Below are 18,825 nucleotides of genomic sequence, written 5' to 3'. Positions count from 1 at the left end.
TGGATCATTATCTGTATTAGCTGAGATAGATGGATTTCTCCACGCTTGAGGACGTCACCGCTTTGTGCGCTTGTCATTCTTTAGCTCCGCCCACACGATACGCCTCCAGGCGCTCGGTTTTTTCCGGAAAGACTCGGTACAGCCTATATTTCTTTTATAAATATGATAAAACTAAAGACTTTTCGGAGATATGAAGGATGCAATACTACTCTATAGGTACTCAAGATTGACATGAGATTGACTGAAACTGAGTGTTTCACCCCCCCTTTAAATTAATAAACAATAAGCTTTAACTATAAGAAATTACAATCAAACAAGTCAAAAATATAATATTCAAGATGGAATTATTTGCCAGCCACAAGCCTTTGACTGCTACTTATCCATTGTCACATTTGTTCAGTCTTTTCAAAATCCTCCAAAAAATCCTCATCAGACTCTCTTGTCAATCATCCAAGGCTCCACTCATTTGAAGACTCTAAAATATTTTAGAGTGCTATCCTCCACTACAGCCTATTTCTGTTTGCCTGAGACAAAAATTTGATGCATTTACGAAGTTTAGCCATTTTGAAATGTTAAAAAGGCACATATCATAGTCTTTAGTGATGAGAGAAGACTGACAAAGTAGGACATTTAATAGCACAAGACTATCTTTCAATGAGAAGAGCTGGGTACTTACGGGTAAATTCTCATAAATTGTAACATTCTCATACAGAGGGATGTCCATTTCAAGAGCATTCATGTATGGATGAAAGGCCTTAATGGAAGAACGATAGAAGAAAACATGAGAACCAAGATAAAAAATAAAAAATAAAAAAAACTAGCTTTGGAATTATTGTAGGCTAGAAGAAAATAAGGAACACTTACCACATTATCATGCCCATGTGAGATCTGCCTATTATCAGAGTTCATATTTATGCCATTAGAATTGTTTGTGGGAGACTGAGAGGAAGAAAAATATGAGAAATCCATGAGTGCTGTGATCATTTTAGTTCATGTTCAGTGTGGCAAACCTGTATTTGCATCCATACTGTAGCAAAACTGACTGACCTTGGACTGCAGTCTATCTCTCTTCATATAGCTGCGTAAAAATAAAACATATTCCATTAAAACAACATACTATTAAACTACATAACTAAATACAAAAAGTCACTTTAGACTCTTACCAGGTTAGTAGCACAATGATGACAGCAGCTACAACTCCACAAAGAGATACTACAACCACTGTGTGATATGTCTTCCAATATTGTACTGGGACAAGAGAAAAAAAGATAAAGATAAATTCATAAGTTTACTTAAATTTCAAAAGAGGAATACAAGCACATGAGCCGCTCTACCTTTAACAGTCACAGTTACAGCGTCTGATCTCTGAGATCCATGTTGATTGTGAGCCTGACAGTAGAAGCGTCCACTCTGTAGAGCTCTGAAACTCTGTCCAGATCCAACAGCTGAGGCTTCATTCTCCTTAAACCAGCTGAAGTTCAGAGCAGGAGGGTTTGAATCACTGCTGCAGCTCAGAGTCACTGAATCTCCCTCCACTATTACACCAGATCCACTCATCAACACTGAGACGCTCCTGGGAGGATCTAATAACAATCACCAAATTATTTAAGAACTCTTACTCATTTTATTAAATTACTAGTATGAACATATTGTATCAAAACAGAGAATTTGCATCTTATGTTTTATAATAAACTCACACATGACGTTTAGAGTCACAGCACCAGAGTATTTAACTCCATGTTCATTGATGGACTTGCACTTGTATTCTCCACTGTAGTCAGAGCTGATCTTTGAGATGCTGTAGATTCTTCCAGATCCTACAAACTTTCTTCCTTTATACCAGCTGAAGTTCTGAGCAGGAGGGTTTGAATCACTGCTGCAGCTCAGAGTCACTGAATCTCCCTCCACTATTACACCAGATGGACTGATGGACACTGAGACGCTCCTGGGTGGGTCTAAAGGTTCAGTATATACAATTAAAATAATTGATGAAAACAATCATATTTGTCTTTGAAACTTTTACAAAATCGAATTCTCCATTGTGATACGTGATATATGATATTAAATGATACATTTTTTGTCGTTTTTCCCTTTTCCATTGTTGCACTTTGAGAGTCTTCAAAATGAAAAGTGCGTTATAAATAAAATCAATTATTATTATTATTATATGATATGATATACGTGAATACACTGACTCGAGAGGTCAAAATATGAATGAATCTGTACTCACACGTGACATTGAGATAAACATCAGGCGATGTGTGAGTGTGTCCGTGTACAGCACAGCTATATCTGCCTGCATCCTCTCTTCTGACTGACTGCAGCAGGAGTTCATTGTTTCCGTCTCTTCTCTCAGGTAATGGCTGTGAGTTTCTGGACCAGATGAATGTTGCTCTGTCAGTCAGAGTGCAGCTGCTTTTACATGTCAGACGGACTGAATCTCCCTCTGTCACTCTCTCAGGAGACTCCACCTGAAGATCTGAACACAACACACACATTATATCTAGTGCTGCTGTCATACACTGATTATTATTCAACATAATGCACAGAAGAAGAGATAAACCTCATGAAACTCACCTGTGACAGTAAGAGTCACTCCTGGTTTACCAATCCATTTATCTCTATCAGTGATGACTCTGAAATAGTACTTGTGTGAATCCTTCAGTGTCACATGACTCAGTCTGACGGTGCTGCTCTTCTGTTTATCTTCCAGATACTGAAGCCTCTGACTGTATTCAGGGTCCTCAGACAGATCTGGAAACACTTTACCCTTTAATATAGGGCCTTTAGTCCAGAACACGTTCATGATCTGATGTCCAGTAGGGTATGTATAAGAGCATCTCATTATCACTGTTGAGTCCTTTAGTGCACAGATGTGTGAAGGACTGTAACTCACACGCCAACCATCATCATCATCATCAACCTCATCATCACTGAAAACTCCTGAAACACAGAATTCATCATGAGCACAATATCTCATCAAAATACATTATATACTTTGATAGGTATTTTATCCTCAACTCTATGGAATGCTAGACAAATTATAGGTGCCCTAGAATGAGTTCTCTGATATCTACATATAGGGTATGTGACTTATTTAAGGGTTGCAATTGTCCAGATATGGTTTTACAGGTCCATTTACAACCCCAGAAATTGTCCCTAGGATGTAATGGTCAGTTTTTGCCTTTTTGGAAGGGTCATCAATATTAATGTGGAGGCCGGCTCTGATTGGCTGTTTCACTGCGCAGCTCAGTGACAGAAACGCATCTACCGTATTCTGTCAATCATGGAGAGATTATGCATCCAACCTTATGTTTGATCCTGTTTCTGACGAAGACAAAGATTTTGAGGAACAACCAATTGTTTTGGAATTGGAAATAGACGCTTTTGAGTGGTAAGTTTAGTCTATATTTTTAGTAAGACCTGCAAAACGTAACGTCTGTACTTCAGCCTACATGTGAACTAGCATACAACATTAACTTTATACGTTAACTCATATCGTCAGCAGTCACAACTTTGTTTTTAGCATTTTAATTTTAATCACTGTAATGCATCACCGTTTGATTTTACAATGATAGCTTCTTCACTTTGAATCACAAACTCTAAACAGCGAACTGAGTAACGTTAGCGTACAAATATGTTGTTTGTACAGTACAGTAGCCTACAGTTTTTTTTTTTTTTTTTTTTTAACAAACGATGCCTTGTCAAAAACTACCGTTTCAACTTAAGTGGTAATGCTAGAAGGATCGAGTAAGCGATCTGTAAGCAACTACATAGTTAGCTCCTGAGTTAACGTATGTGTTGTTGATGAAAATAGCCTATAGGGTAAGTCATAATTTCCAACAAAAAATCCGGATTATTCTATCCAACAAAAGGGATTGCCATATGGATCTACGGTTGTATTTTGTAGATTTGTATGACAACACTGGTAGGAAATAATATTAACTTTGACAATCGTCATACAGATGTATAACGTTACTACCTGGAGTTTCCTATTGTTACTGTACTAGCATCTTGCGTTGGATCTAGACAACAAAGGGGATATGATCGTTAATGTTGTCTCACTTAGAAACTTCCAGTTTACTCAGAAATTTAGACAGTCAATAAGTGGAAAAAAAATCCCTACTTACTGCTTGCAGGGATATAGTTTGAATTACCGCTCCTCCAGTATCAGATGCTGAGTGAAGCCTGCTATTGTCCAGGTTAGAAAAACTGTCCGTGGTGAAATGGGCCGAGCAAACCAACAACTTTTACTTAAATTGTTGCGGTATCCGGTTATAGATAAACATGTCTGTTGACAGTTTTGTTCAGGAAGGCTATGAAAAGTCCCCACATCCCCTGGACATCATGGAACATAACCTCCATTTTCATGATCTGCCTTTTTCACTATCCTCTCGTGACGCATGCGCTGCCGTATACAAATGTTGGGGGCCATACATATTAATGATCCCCAGCAATTACGTCACAGTTGGGGTTCGCCTGAAAATCGCCTGTTTTTCTGTGGTGTTTTTTAAAAACAAGATTTACATATGAAGGAGTAAATAATGGTGTTTGAGACTCACCGCATGTGATGTCCATGTACTGAACTCTTGATATTCAACTATGCCATGGTTCAATTTTTCATTCTAGGGCACCATTAAATACATACAACAAATCTACTGAGTGTATCTACAGAGTGAACAGTTGCAGTGACTCACCGTGAATCATAAACAGGAAGATCAGAATAAGAGGAGCCATTCTGACTGCTGTCACCATAGCAACACCTACATCAAATGTACAGAAGTTTTTCAAAATTATATTTTTGATATTTACAACGCCTCCTACAAGTGGATACAACCCCTGTAAGATCAGCAGAGGAGCTTCCCACCAAATTGGCTGGCCTCCTATAATAGTTTTTTAGCTTTGAGTCAATTCTCAAATTCTCTGAAGTTTTTTTTTTTTTTTTCTAGTCTCAAAACAATAAGTCTTGTTCACACCATATTTGAATTTATTATTGATATAAGTAAATTGCATGTGTTTAAGTACAACTGTCTTCCATTAGCAGAGTAACTAAATGCACATGGCTTGTTCTCAGACGATTGTAAACATCATACCATCATTTCAGTTATCAAAACTATGCCGGGCATGCATGTATGTTCCGTAAATACATATGACATAGAATACGTCCACCAAATTCACAGCAAAAACTCCAGTGTTTAATTAACACACTCAAGAGTAGGGTTGGATATCGTTTGGGTTTTTTACGATACTGGTGCCAAACCGGTACTTTTAAAATGGTACCGGTGCCTAAACGGTGCCTGAACAAAAAAAAAAAAAAAAGAGAGAGCCACAAAACGACGATGGATGACATTATAGAATGCTTTTTATTTTATTGTTTTACCATCTTCAAGGTTTAACTTTATTTTGCTGAAATATGACCATATTCTCTGACTAAATATTTTAGAACGAGTTGCCCTATTGTTTCCATGGCGACGAGTCGTGACTCTCACTAGACACACAGCAGCTGCGATAGCGCTGTATCTCAGATGTATTTTTTCTGCTGCTTCTATACAAATCAGTGTGTGTGTTTTGCTAGTGCTTAAGTGCATTTAAATGTCTGGAACCTAAATAAACATGATGTGGTTGAAAACACTGAATAGTTGTGATATGTGACGATCACATCTGTCTCTTGCCCGGCGCCAGCCAAAGCGTGGAAGCACGTTTGAACTTAAGTGGGGGGCACCGAAATGAGGAGCCGAAATCTGCATTCTGATTCTGTCCAGGGGTGCCAGTACCCAACCCTACTCAAGAGTGTTCAATTTAACTCAGAATTAAGTTAATAAGAGAATTAAGTGATTCATTGACTGATGGTTGACCAATAGTAATGAACACCTGCTATTAACAAGCAGAATTACTGGAGGAAAGAGTTGCCGGTTTCAAGTCACCATTATGGTGATCAGTACTTGCTTTAGTTGGGCTCTTGACTTTGACTTTTTAACATTAGATTTTGTTTGGCTGCTGTAACAGAGTTATAATGACCCGAGGAGTCAAGAGAAAATGTGATCAGGTGTTGTTGATTATGTTTTGACCTGAATCATTGATCTCATTTAGAGCTTAATCTCTGAGTTAGGTTAACTTTATTGATTACAGCATATAAGATCTGACATTTTCAATATAATCAGGGGAATTTTTAAAAGTTGTTCTGATAAAAAAAACATTGAACTACTCTATCACTTAGACATCAAGAATCAACGCCATCAGTGCAAAACCTCATGTTGAAATGTCACAGGGCTTCTGTAATGCAATTCTTTATACATCAGCCATAGGATCAGAGATTGGGCTCAGAATGATCTCAGTTCATGTCACAACATGATGACTATACTACAATCAAAAAATAATCAACACCTGAAGAGTTTTTTTTTCCGTGCCATAACAAATGTGTTTTATAAACAAAGTTATTACACGGCTCTGTGAAATACTTGATTCTGATTGGTCAATCGCGCATTCTAGCGGTATGTTATTTCCAGATAACACCCGCTCATACGGGTACTACGAGTTATCTTGACCGGTACTACTTCTATGCTTAACGCTGGTGCCATCTTGTGGCTTAAACAGCCTTGGGTTACAATGGAAGACTTCAAGGCAGGTTTCCTTTATAACGTTTTAAAATGGATATTTTTCTCACACAAGCGCATCGATTGGAATCAGAAGGCTCTATTAACCCATCGGAGCCGTGTGGAGCACGTAATTTGATGGACAGCTGCATTTTTTTATGGACTTCAAACACAACTACAACTAACGTTACTGCTTGGATTAACGTTAGCCTGGGCTTTTTAAATATAACTCCGAGTGTATTTGTCTGAAAGAAGAATGTCATATGATATACTCCTATAAACTTGAGGGTGAGTAAATCATAGGCTTGGTTTCATTTTTGGGTGAACTAACCCTTTCAGCATTCATTTTCAACATTTAGCAGCAATAGATAAAGGCTTAAAGCACTGTTTTTCTTTGTGGAAGCTTTGCGTAAGAGCTAATAAAATATTTAATCTCAAGACAGTATTTTGTGTCTAATAATAATTTATTTGAGACTAGTAGCCGTGTAATAAGCGGGATAATGTCCACCCAGCCGGTTGTTACCGCAGAATAAACCCTCCGCTTCGCGTCGGGGTCCTGATCACTCTGTCGGGGTTTATTCTGCGGTAACAACCGGCTGGGTGGACATTATCCCTTACTTAAAGCAGCCATAAGACAATTAAAAAGCCAAGAGACAAACTAAAGCAAACATTGATCATTAATTGACTTAAAACCGACGACTCTTTCCCTCAGTGATTCTGCTTGTTATCATCAGGTGTTTTTCACTAATGGTCAATCATAACTCAATATAACTTCAACACTGCTTCGGTGTTAATTTGACACTTCAAATAAACTCTGGAGAGAGTTAATTTAACTTTTTTGTTTTGTTGTGTTGGCAAATTACCTGCTAGAGTAATGCAATAGGATTCACAATTTTACCAATAAACCAATAAAGTTAAAGTAGGATATATGGAATAAGCAACAGCAGTTTATTTTTGTAGAAATGTGTCACATGTAAACAGAAAAATCACAGTTATGGTGGGGGTGTTAAGGAAATTCACAAGAGAATGTGTCCAATTTCTTTTTTGTCTACTACATTATTGACTTTTTCCAATAAATTTGGCCCACTGTTGAAATCTGTATCTAAAAAACTCGACAGATGGACAGCTAGACAGAATTGATATTATTGTATAATATAAAAAGCAGTCCGTTTCAACAACAACAAAAAAAACATGATATTTGAATAACACATTGGTAAAAAAAAAAAAAAAAAAAAAAAAAAAATCGACACATTTTGCCCAGTGTGACTCACACAATGACAAAACACACTTTATTTTGGTGGCATTGACCAACTTACTGACGCAATAACTAGGTTTTGAAACATGAATGAAATTTCTGGGTAAGTTACAATACAATAGAATTCTGATGGTAACACTTTAGAATAATGGTCCGTTATTAATAGATAACTATGCAGGAGGTGATGCAGCACTAAAGGTAACACTTAAAGTAATTAGTGATGCATTTTATGACCACACTGAGAGTTAAGAAAGACACTTTCTCACATCTCAGACATATTAATGTTGTGATTAGTAATTAATTATATATTTTTCCTTGTTACCTATTAGTTATTAGTGACGCCATTCTCATTCAGTAACTATTAATGACCTAATGAGTAACTCATTAGTCATGAGGGAAATCTTAGTCCTGAATTCAATATTACTTACCGATTAGTTGAGCTTGTTTCTATATTAGTTAATAGTAGTAGCTGAAGTGTTAATGCAGTGCTACTTATTAGTCCCGCATTACCTCCTGCATAGTTATCTATTAATAACGGACCATTATTCTAAAGTGTTACCATTCTGGTTTTACAGCAGTTGCGACAATTGAACATGCAGTTCAGAGAATGTTAAGACTGTTTCAGAAAATGTGCCAAAGCGATCAAGAAAAAACAGCAAACGTCAGACAACATAATTTATACTTCAATGAAAAAAAATGACTTTGTGGTATGGTAACATCTATTGCATTATTTCATGTAATTATTACATTGTAAAATCAAGATTAAGTTGGAATTATATATCTTAATCTTATAAGTAAAATTTACACAGTCTGTTCATGTAATAACTTAACTGAGAAAAAAGTACATTTTATCATATATTTACAAATAATATTTAATGTTTTAAAGTCACAGCACATTCACCTAAAATATTAAGTAAATTTTAATCTGAAAAGCAAAGTGCATTTGAAAATGCGCACAGATTTAAAAAAAAAAAAAATAAAATAACAAAAATATCCCATTTGTTCAGTGGTGGCAGAGACCGTCATTTTGGGAAGTTGCTTTTATGTGGCTAACTTACTCTCAATAAGTTTTGACTTTTAACTGAACGTGAGTTTTAATCACAATAACGGTAGCTAAAGCTACATAAGCTCTTATTGAGAATTAATAGAGTATTTTTATGTCAGCATTATGGTGATCAGTGTTTTCTTTAGTTGGGCAGTTTGATGACTTTTTAATGTTAGTGTTTCTCTGGCTGCTGTAATTGAGTTTGCTATGGCAAGAAAAGCAGAGAACACACAATCAGATGCTGTCGGCTGCTTGATGATCAGAATATGATCATTGTGTAGTGGCTTAATTAGCTGATCTTATGACTGAGTGTGAGCAATATATTATTAACCTTGTTTTATTCTAGAAAAGATCCAGCACGGTTTTAACCAGAAACATATGAAAAATATGTTTTATAACAGACTGTACACTGAGCACTTTAAACTCCTGCAAGCATTACTCACACACAGATATCAAGATTCAGCCTATGAATCTCAACAATGGTGACATGCTTCCTGCCACAATGCATTCTGGGTGCAAAACTCAGAAATATCAGCAATGTTCACCTGGGTTTTGTAATTGGATGCAATGGTAATCTGAGTGAAAGTTACAATCTATAGATGAGAATTGCCAGTGCAATTTACTTGTGTATTTTACTTAAAAGATAAGTGGTTCTAGTAAGTAAATATTACTTAGAATAGTCAGAGTAAAGATTGCAAGCACTTTCTGTGTGGAAAAAGTTGCCTAGCTTTTTTTAAGTAAATGTCACTCCAATTTTTTTCAGTGTTGTTTCTTTAGTAAAAATAGAGATTTCAAATTTATTTAAAGCATTTTTTTTTTTTTTTTCTTAATCTAATGTTTCATCATAGACAGTGGAAATCCACCCTAAAAATATAAATTATTGTATGATTAAAACATTGATAATCTATAAGTGATGCAAATATAATCCATTATGAAAGGCAGCAAGAAGTGAACAATGCTTTCAGGAAAGCTACAGTAATATACATGTTTTTTTGGGGGTTTTTTTTTATCATTACAGCTGACAGGAGATATTCTTAAATACAGTCTCATTTTTTTCTTATTGAAAAATTTTACTTAAGTAAAAGATGGCTCAGCTTACCCCAATGTTGTCACTAGATGTAGTTTGAATGATTGTATATCACCAACTGATGTGGTGATACAACCTCTAAACCGCAGTGACGGTAGGCTTAGGGGTTTGAGGTTGGGTCATTTGTACGAAATCATACGAATTGGGCAACTCGTCAAATATGTACAAATCAGGTAGCTTACAAATACTAAAAGAAAAAACTAGGGGAGGATATAGATGTCTAATCCTCTGGCCACAGATTGATTGCTTTAAAAACTGGGACCGAATCTTTGACCACAGCTGGAGTTAGTTTGTTTATCATTATTCCCCTGTAATTGTACTTTTTGTTCTAGACACTGTTGTCTATGTAAAAAAAACATCCAAAACTAATAAACAAACAATATAATAATAAAAAAAAAAAAAACTAAAAGATGAGGGAAATATGAAAGTCTGTCTTACCTTAAAGTAGAGACCAAATGACAAATGATGAGATCAGGGCCAACGTGGAGCTCTTAACAAGCATCATGATTTAACTTCCTCTTCCTTTGGTTTGAGGCAAAAAAAGACACAAAAAAAGACAAACACATTTGGGGAACTTCTTTCCTTTCAGACAGGGCAGACATTAGACATAGATAGATAGATAGATAGATAGATAGATAGATAGATAGATAGATAGATAGATAGATAGATAGATAGATAGATAGATAGATAGATAGATAGATAGATAGATAGATAGATAGATAGATAGATAGATAGATAGATAGATAGATAGATAGATAGATAGATAGATAGATAGATAGATAGATAGATAGAGGTCAACGAAGGACTGATGACAGATTATTGACAATAGTTGTTTTAATTTCAATGACTAACTGGCCTTAATCACATAAGCACAATATCATCTGTGAAAGTAAACAGCTTTTTTTGTTGTTGTTGTTTGTTTCCTGTGGCCTACTGAAGTTCTTTTGCACTTCAGACTGTACATGGTCTATTTCAACACATATATAAAAGTAAAATGTCCCTGTATCATCAGCTGACTTCCATAAAAGCTTCATCCATAAGGAAGTCTTTCTGGAAAAAACATGAGGTGTTCGTGTTTAAGCCCCGCCCTCAGCAGATACTTCAGTCTGGACTTGTGTGCGGCTTCAGATTCGTCCCACACACCTGAGAGCATCATCGTTCACCTGCGGACAGGTAAGACTGCTTTCCTCAGTGCTTTCACATAACGGAGATATCATGAGACAGAGCAAACAGTGATGAGGTTTTCAGGGGCAACACATGAAATATTGGTAACACTTTAGTATGGGGAACACATATTCACTATTAACTACGACTTTTGCCTCAATAAACTCCTTATTAATAGTTAGTAAGGCAGGTTTTAGAGCATTTAAGTTTAGGTATTGGGTCGGATTAAGAGATGAAGAATAAGGTCATGCACAATAAGGCATTAATATGTGCTTTATATGTACTAATAAACAGTCAATATCCTAGTAATATGCATGCTAATATACAACAAGTTAATAGTTAATAACTGAACCTTAAAATAAAGTGTTACCGAAATATTTTGTCTTTTCTAATGAATTTATAGGTTCTTTAGCTCAGCTGTAGATTTACAAGAAGGGGAACATGCTTGTGTTTTGTCATGCCATTTTACACATTTGTGTCCTCATACAGCTCTGGAAAAAATGAAGAGACCACTTAACAAGGATTTCTCAATGATAAGTGGTCTCTTTTTTTTTTTCCAGAGCTGTATATACACACAAGAAAACACACACATTGTTTCACCATGTTTAATGGGGACTTTCCATAGGCGTAATGGTTTTTATACAGTATAAACTGTATATTTTATCCCCCTACACTGCCCCTAAACCTACCCATCACAGGAAACATTCAGCATTTTTACATTTTCAAAAAACATCCATTAGTGTGATTTATAAGATGTTTTTCATCATGGGGACCAAAAAATATCCCCACAAGGACAAGAATTTCAGATATTGCCATCTTTGTGGGGACATTTTGTCCCCCTCCACCACCACACATACGCACGCACACGCACACGCACACACACGAGTCATAAACCGCTGGGTTATTATAGAGAATACCATCACAGTGACTGTGACCTCCAGCTTCACCACATTAGAGGAAGCAAATCACACAGAGTTCTTCAGAATCCCCTGCATTAGTCAAATATTTTCCAGAAGCCGATAAAGTAGTGTTTACTCACACACTGTAGCACTAACTGTAGGAAGTACAGCAGGTGTGTAGAGCTCACCAGAGGCTCTTCAGGCACAGGTTTCTACTATCCCTGAGTTCTGGCGCTTGGCCTTGCTTTTTTAGACTCTTAGTCTTTTAATGGTTGACTTCTTTACAGCTCTGACATCATTTCACACACTGCTACCGCTCTGAAGACCGAAGTACAAGTGTTGATTACATTATTAACCAGGTCACATTCCTCCCCGCTATTACACTCATACATTTGCGTTGGTAAATATTTGTATGAAGCTCAACAACGCTACATTTATGATCAAGAACACTGTAAAATTGTAATATTGTGAAATATTATTCCTGTGAAAATCAGCTGTTTTTATGTGAATAGAAGTTAAAATGTAACATATTTCTGTGATCAGAGCTGAATTTATCATCTTGACTCCGGTCTTCAGTGTCACACAGTCCTTAATAAATCATTCTCATATAAATATTTGATGATCAACAAATATTTATGATTATTATCAATGTTGAAAACAGTCATATTTTTGTTCTCATGGCTTCTCCTGTACACCCACTGGCTCTCTAAAGACACTTGATGAGTGCTAATATTGTTAAAACTTACTACTTTTCTTTGTCTTTTAGGAATATCAAAAATCTGCCAAAATGTGCTGTAAGGGATTCCTCAAAATCATGATGTTTGTCTTCAATGGCATCATCTTTGTGAGTAAATGTCCTTTGTTGAGCACTTACATTTCCAATTTTTCATCATCCAACAATATTTATGACAGTGACTAACACATCTATTTGAATAATAGTAATAAAAGGCTTCAGAGCTCTCATATCTTAACTACATCTCTGACGTCACTAAATGACTTTCTAAAACTGAGCTACCATAATTCTTATCAAACAAGGAACATGACAAACGCAGCTTCGCCCATGTTTCCTCACGGCTATCATTAAACCTGCTCTTCCTCATTGCAGCTGGCGGGTGCTGCCATACTGGCGGTGGGCATCTGGGTGGTGGTGGACAGAGTCTCTCTTCTAAGGATTTTTGATAACATTGATGGCGCACCACCTGAACTGGCGCAGCTGGCAAACCTCGGCTATCTGCTGATCGGAGTGGGAGCGTTCCTGACACTCATGGGCTTCCTGGGATGCTGTGGAGCCATGAAGGAAAGCAAATGCATGCTGCTCTCGGTGAGTGAGCCGGTTCCCATCAAATGTGTCCGGCTACACTCCCAAAGTCCCAGATGCAAAAATAACAGTCAATGTCTTGATTTTCTCCCCAGTTCTTCATCATCGTGCTCATCATCTTCCTCGTGGAGGTGGCAGCGGCAGTAGTGATCATTGTCTTTGAGCCTGTGGTGAGAGCTCATGCACTCCATACGCTGAAAAAAATCACTCAATTCACTCAAAAATTGCTAGCAAAATTCACAAATAATAAATAAAAAGCAAGTAACACATTGAGTTAACATGATATTTACAGGTATAAAGACTGAATTAGTACTTTCTAGTAAAATTTTATAGGCTTCACACACCTTCTGACCAGTGCATTTCCAATGGAATGTTTTTCATTATTATTGGATAATGATTGGATAAGGATTTATGGGGATTGCTAGCCTGACAAGCCAGACCCACATCAAGATGTTTGGTCTGGAAACTCACCATTGACAGCTCAATCTGAGTGGCGGATAAACGGTTGTCTTTCAAACTCCCTCTGCACGCGATAGGATAGCGCTACAACCAACCAGAGCAACGAAGGTGAAACAGAGCTCGTTGACAGATTAAACATTCGCCGTATCCGGTCAGCAAAACTCAGAACACATCTTCCCTTTTTAAGAATGACTTCAGTGCCATTCTTTGTTCTTTTCTCAGAGAAAAGCTTAACTCCAAGTCTTCCAGAGTCGCGGTCAAAGCTGATTCGAAAGACCGCCGTTCGCCAGTTTCTGTGTTTACTAGAAGCACGCAAACGCAACTCGGCCATTGTCATTATGGCCCCGCCCGCCGACTCTATACACGATGTGATTGGCCCGTCCAGATTGTAAGGAATACAGCTCAGAAGGGTATTGAGAGTTCCTAGACGACACTTGCGGGCAGATTAAATTTGCTGCCGCTAGGGTGCGTCTAGATTTCTAAGCTAGGGGATTGCACGCACAAAGGACAAATTCAAACATATGTAGACAAACTTGTGGAAATATCCATATTTCAAAGCTTTTCATAATTGTGGGATTGTAAAGAATGGGCTTTTAAAAGTTTTAAAATAGCCCATTTAATCGCAAATTTTTACAGACATGAACATATCGAAATGATGTGTCATTAGTAACCTCTACTTTTTTATGGAAAAGTGTGTGGAAAATTATATTTTATGCAGTCATCAAAATAGCCCAGTTATTAACACATTTTAAACTCGATTTCATCTCATTTTCGCATGGGCATCGGAACCAATGTATTTTCACTTTTTAAGACCAATGATATTGGACCCACTCACTTTTATCATCTCTCATTGGGCACGTCTGTTTACCTACCCCTAACCGATAAACTCTTTATAAGCAACATTTAATTTTGACTTTTCTAATATTTTCTTCCTTTTTATTAAAAAAATGAATGCCATTCTGTTCTGATATGTGATGGGAAAAGGGAGTAGAGCGAGTTTGGAAAAAGGTGGATTCAAACCTCGGGTCGATTTGTGTTAAAACTTTATACCATGCGTCTTACCCCTAGACTATTGACACTGCTAATGATTCAGTGTTTTCCGTCATTTTGCCTGTCCCAACCAGACGTTTAGTAAACAAGGATATATTTTTGTATTGAATGCCTAAATGGCATCTACTCTAGTAAAATTGTTCCTTGAGAGGACCCACCAACGTTTATTTTGCTTCGACGTCAATGCGTTCTTGGATTACTATTATACTGTAAAATCCAACAACTCTTTTTAGATAACTTTACTTAATTGTAAAACTCTAGTAATATGTACTATTCTCATACTATGCCTTTTTCCTCAGAAAACTCAAGTTAAGATTAATTGATTGGATTGAGTGCCATTTTGACAACAACAACAACAACAACAAAAAAACACTAAAAGTTTGAGGCGGGTCAATTCTTAACAGACTTTTAACTCATGTCCTAACTTCTGCATTTTTCTTCCTCTGTTTGCATTCAGTCATTTTCCAAAATCATTTTGAATCTTGAATTATTACAAGTGAAGGGTTTGAGAGCACATCACATCTGACTTAATAAACTGATGTTGATTTGCAAACTGATGCAAACTGATCAAATGTTTTGGTTTGAGATCACCCTAACGGTGATCATTGTTCCCTTTGGTTGGGCATTTTAAACTTCATTCATATTATTGTTATTCTCATCCTATTGATACAGTGATGCAACAGTATCACAGTTTTTAGATTTCAAAAGAAGGGGAGTAAAACAAATGCACTTAAAGTCAATTATCAAGTACTCAAGTACTGTTATCATGTACTGTTCTTATTTAGTTACTAGAACTCTGTAATTGAACTATACCAACTAAGCTTTTATCACACGACTATTCCTGTTTGACTTGTATTTTTAAGGCAATTGGTTTGTATGTCTTTTTTTAAAAGTAAGTCTAACTAATTAGATAAACAGTGTACAACACTGATAGGAATACTGAGATTAAAAAATGCAAACAATATATTTTTAAAATTGTGACTGTGTACGTAATCACATTGATATATTAGTGCAATCAGTATTAAAACAGATATTGTACCTTATTTGTAACAATTATTTTTTTTAATATAGTGCATTATTCACTGTAATGTTGTGATTGCAACATTTTAGTGAAACCATCTCTAAAAACTGACCAATTGGGTGGTTCATTGTAAGTATATGCATACCTAAATGCACTGTGTTATCCCAGTGGTCACTATTGTTGCCATCAACATGTTTACTCATTCTTTTACCACACTCAACAAAACTGAATAATTGTGAATTCATATATTAATACTAGACACCTTAAATATAATGTGTACCCAAAAACAAAAGGTCATATCTTTATGTTAACATATCTTTACTAACCTTTTCTAATGGATCTTCTCATGGCGCAAACAGGAAGTAAACTGCTCTGGTCATGTGACAATTTGCACTAACCATGTGACACTGCACATATTTAATTGTCCCATATTTGCAGGAAATGCACTAACACATCAGTCAATAACATTTTCAGAGCTTTATAACTAAAAACATTCTTAAAACTTTCTTTACGGTTACTATTGTGAATGGTTGGATTAAGTGGGTGTATTTGAATATATGCATTTACCATGACCAAACTCATATTGACAATACAAAATACAGCACAATGGCTTATTAAGTCTGTACAAAAATACATTTAACACCCCAATGCAGCTCATTATATGATCTGTTTATGATTCATATATGGTGGAAGTCTTTACAAGCATTAAAGAACATGACTGTTAAAGGCGACATTTAACTGTATTTCAGGTTCAGAAATTTCTGGATGAAATTGGACAGGATGTTACTAAAACCATTAAGGAAAACTATGGAAAGGATGATGACTTCACTTCAGTCTGGAATTCCACTATGAATGAGGTACGACACCAGCCATCAAGTGTTGAATGATCGCTCTAGCAGCCATTTGTAACTATGTCGTCTGACATTACAATGCCTATTAATGCAAACTCTTGTTTTTTTCTAGCTGAAATGCTGCGGATATAAGAACTACACCGACTTCATGGACTCTCAGTCTGTAAATAGAACATTATTATATCCTGACACGTGTTGCATCAGCAGTTCATCACCCTGTATTGAAAATACAGCACAGACGGCGGTATGTTACAGAACACTTTCTGTTGAATCTTACTAGCAAAGCTGAAATTGATAAGATTAATGTGATGTAAGAATGCCTATATATCCTCACTGCATTTATTTCGATGCTTTGGTTTAGCCCAGTGGGAAATAATAAATGCCTATAATGAAATATATAATTGAGCATTAAAAGAGTAGTTCACTTTAAAATAAAAATTAGCCCATTCATTTCTCCCCATCAAGTCATCCTGGCTGTATATGACTTCCTTCTTTCAGATGAATACAATCAGAGTTATATTAATAAATATCCTGGCTAATCCAAGCTTTGTAATGGCAGTGTTTGGGGTCCATTGAGTTTGAAGCTCAAAAAAGGGCATCCATCATTATAAATGAACACAACATGGCCCCGGGGGTTAATAAAGGCCCTTTGAAGTGAATTGATCCATTAAGAAAAATATCTATATTTAACACATTATAAAGTAAAATATCTAGCTTCAGCCAGACCGCCTTCTTTATTCAACTTATGGAAAAAGCATAACTGGCGTGAAGATGACTGTGCAAGCGTTTTGAACTGTGAGAGGCATGACACTTTCTGCAAAAGCTGAAAACGAAAGGCAGTCTGCTTGAAGCTAGATATTGTATTGTGTTAAATATGGACATTTTTCTTACAAAAACCCATCGATTCGCTTCAAAAGGCCTTTATTAACCCCAAAGTGAAAATTATTAACACAGTATAGCCAAATGAATTGAGATCTGTTTACAGTAAGTAAACGCAGGCATTGCATTAATGTGTGTGTGTTTTGCGGTTGTTGCAGAGGGTCAGAGGCTGCTTCAGCGCATTTGTCGAGCTGATCAAGGATAATGTATTTCTGCTGGCTGGTGTGGCTCTGGGAATTGCTGCTTTAGAGGTATTTACTTCATTCTTACTTTTACCTTGAGGAATTCAGCACATGGGTGATTCTGTAATTGGAGATACATTTTTGCATTTCAAAAAGTTAAGGGAACAAATTTGTTCACTAACAGAAATTATTTTAATCATTCGGTTACCTGTCAAACACAAGTTACTTCCTTTTTTAATTATTTTTAATGAGAAAGTAATTGATAGTTTTGTTTGTCCACTCTGTTCCAATAAATATAGATTTATTTTGAATGGGGGTTTTAATGTTGTTGTTGTCTGGGTCATATTTCATAAAATTGGAGAGTTTTTGTTCCAAAGACCAACCAAAATCATCTGCATAACCAAAATTGGCCACAAATTTTGCAATTCCAATAGATAATTACACAAATTAAAAATATCAAGTAACCAACTCATCCATATTCTACTGTAAAGTGGCGACCAAACTATTTTATACAATATTTCACCTGATTTGTTTCCTCACAGATTGCAGCGATGGTCGTTTCCATGATCCTCTATAAGAACGTCGGAAAATGAGACCAGGACTGACTACAGACATTTCGGTTTACATCTGTAACATTTTACTATTCAATATTTTAACTGGAGTTATGTAAATATCACTATATATGCTGCAGTATGAATGACATTGGCACTAAAATCTGTGATAGTTTGTGTTCTCTGTAAAATAATTTTTATATTTTTAACCTCAAGTAAACAATTTTTATTTGCTGTGCTCAAGTACTAAGATCTTCAAAGCTTTAATAATTCATGTCATGTTGAATACTACAGCTCATTAAAGATCACAGCAATGTTTTCATCATTATTCACCTATGATTCAAATAATCTGCACCCTGTAATATTTTCATGTATTTATATCAATAAAATAACCAGATGTTTTTAAAGCTCTGTCCCTTTGAAACACACTCTCACTGAAAGAAGCCTATGAAACATATTGAAACATGCTCT

At 36.1% G+C, this 18,825-nt stretch overlaps 2 protein-coding genes across 2 annotated transcripts in view; one reads left to right on the top strand and one right to left on the bottom strand.

The window, feature by feature from the left end:
* LOC137072729 (B-cell receptor CD22-like) overlaps positions 1–954 on the bottom strand; it is a 39,577-nt gene extending 38,623 nt beyond the window's left edge. Inside the window, exons 1-2 of the mRNA XM_067440655.1 lie at positions 865–954; positions 677–754 (exon numbers count right to left, since the gene is read on the bottom strand). The gene's annotated coding sequence lies outside the window, so the exon portion shown is untranslated. The remainder of the gene's footprint in view (positions 1–676; positions 755–864) is intronic.
* A 10,040-nt stretch (positions 955–10,994) lies between these two features.
* On the top strand, positions 10,995–18,707 carry tspan34a (tetraspanin 34a). The gene is made up of 8 exons (XM_067440656.1): positions 10,995–11,153; positions 12,810–12,887; positions 13,149–13,364; positions 13,457–13,531; positions 16,641–16,748; positions 16,855–16,986; positions 17,780–17,872; positions 18,346–18,707. The coding sequence occupies exons 2-8, from the start codon at positions 12,831–12,833 to the stop codon at positions 18,394–18,396; spliced, it is 732 nt and encodes a 243-aa protein (XP_067296757.1). The 5' UTR covers positions 10,995–11,153; positions 12,810–12,830; the 3' UTR covers positions 18,397–18,707.
* Positions 18,708–18,825: the final 118 nt, after the last annotated feature.

The sequence above is a fragment of the Pseudorasbora parva genome, chromosome 4, assembly GCF_024679245.1.
Source record: "Pseudorasbora parva isolate DD20220531a chromosome 4, ASM2467924v1, whole genome shotgun sequence".
NCBI classification, from domain to species: domain Eukaryota; kingdom Metazoa; phylum Chordata; class Actinopteri; order Cypriniformes; family Gobionidae; genus Pseudorasbora; species Pseudorasbora parva.
This window is presented reverse-complemented; position numbering and strand designations above follow the sequence as displayed.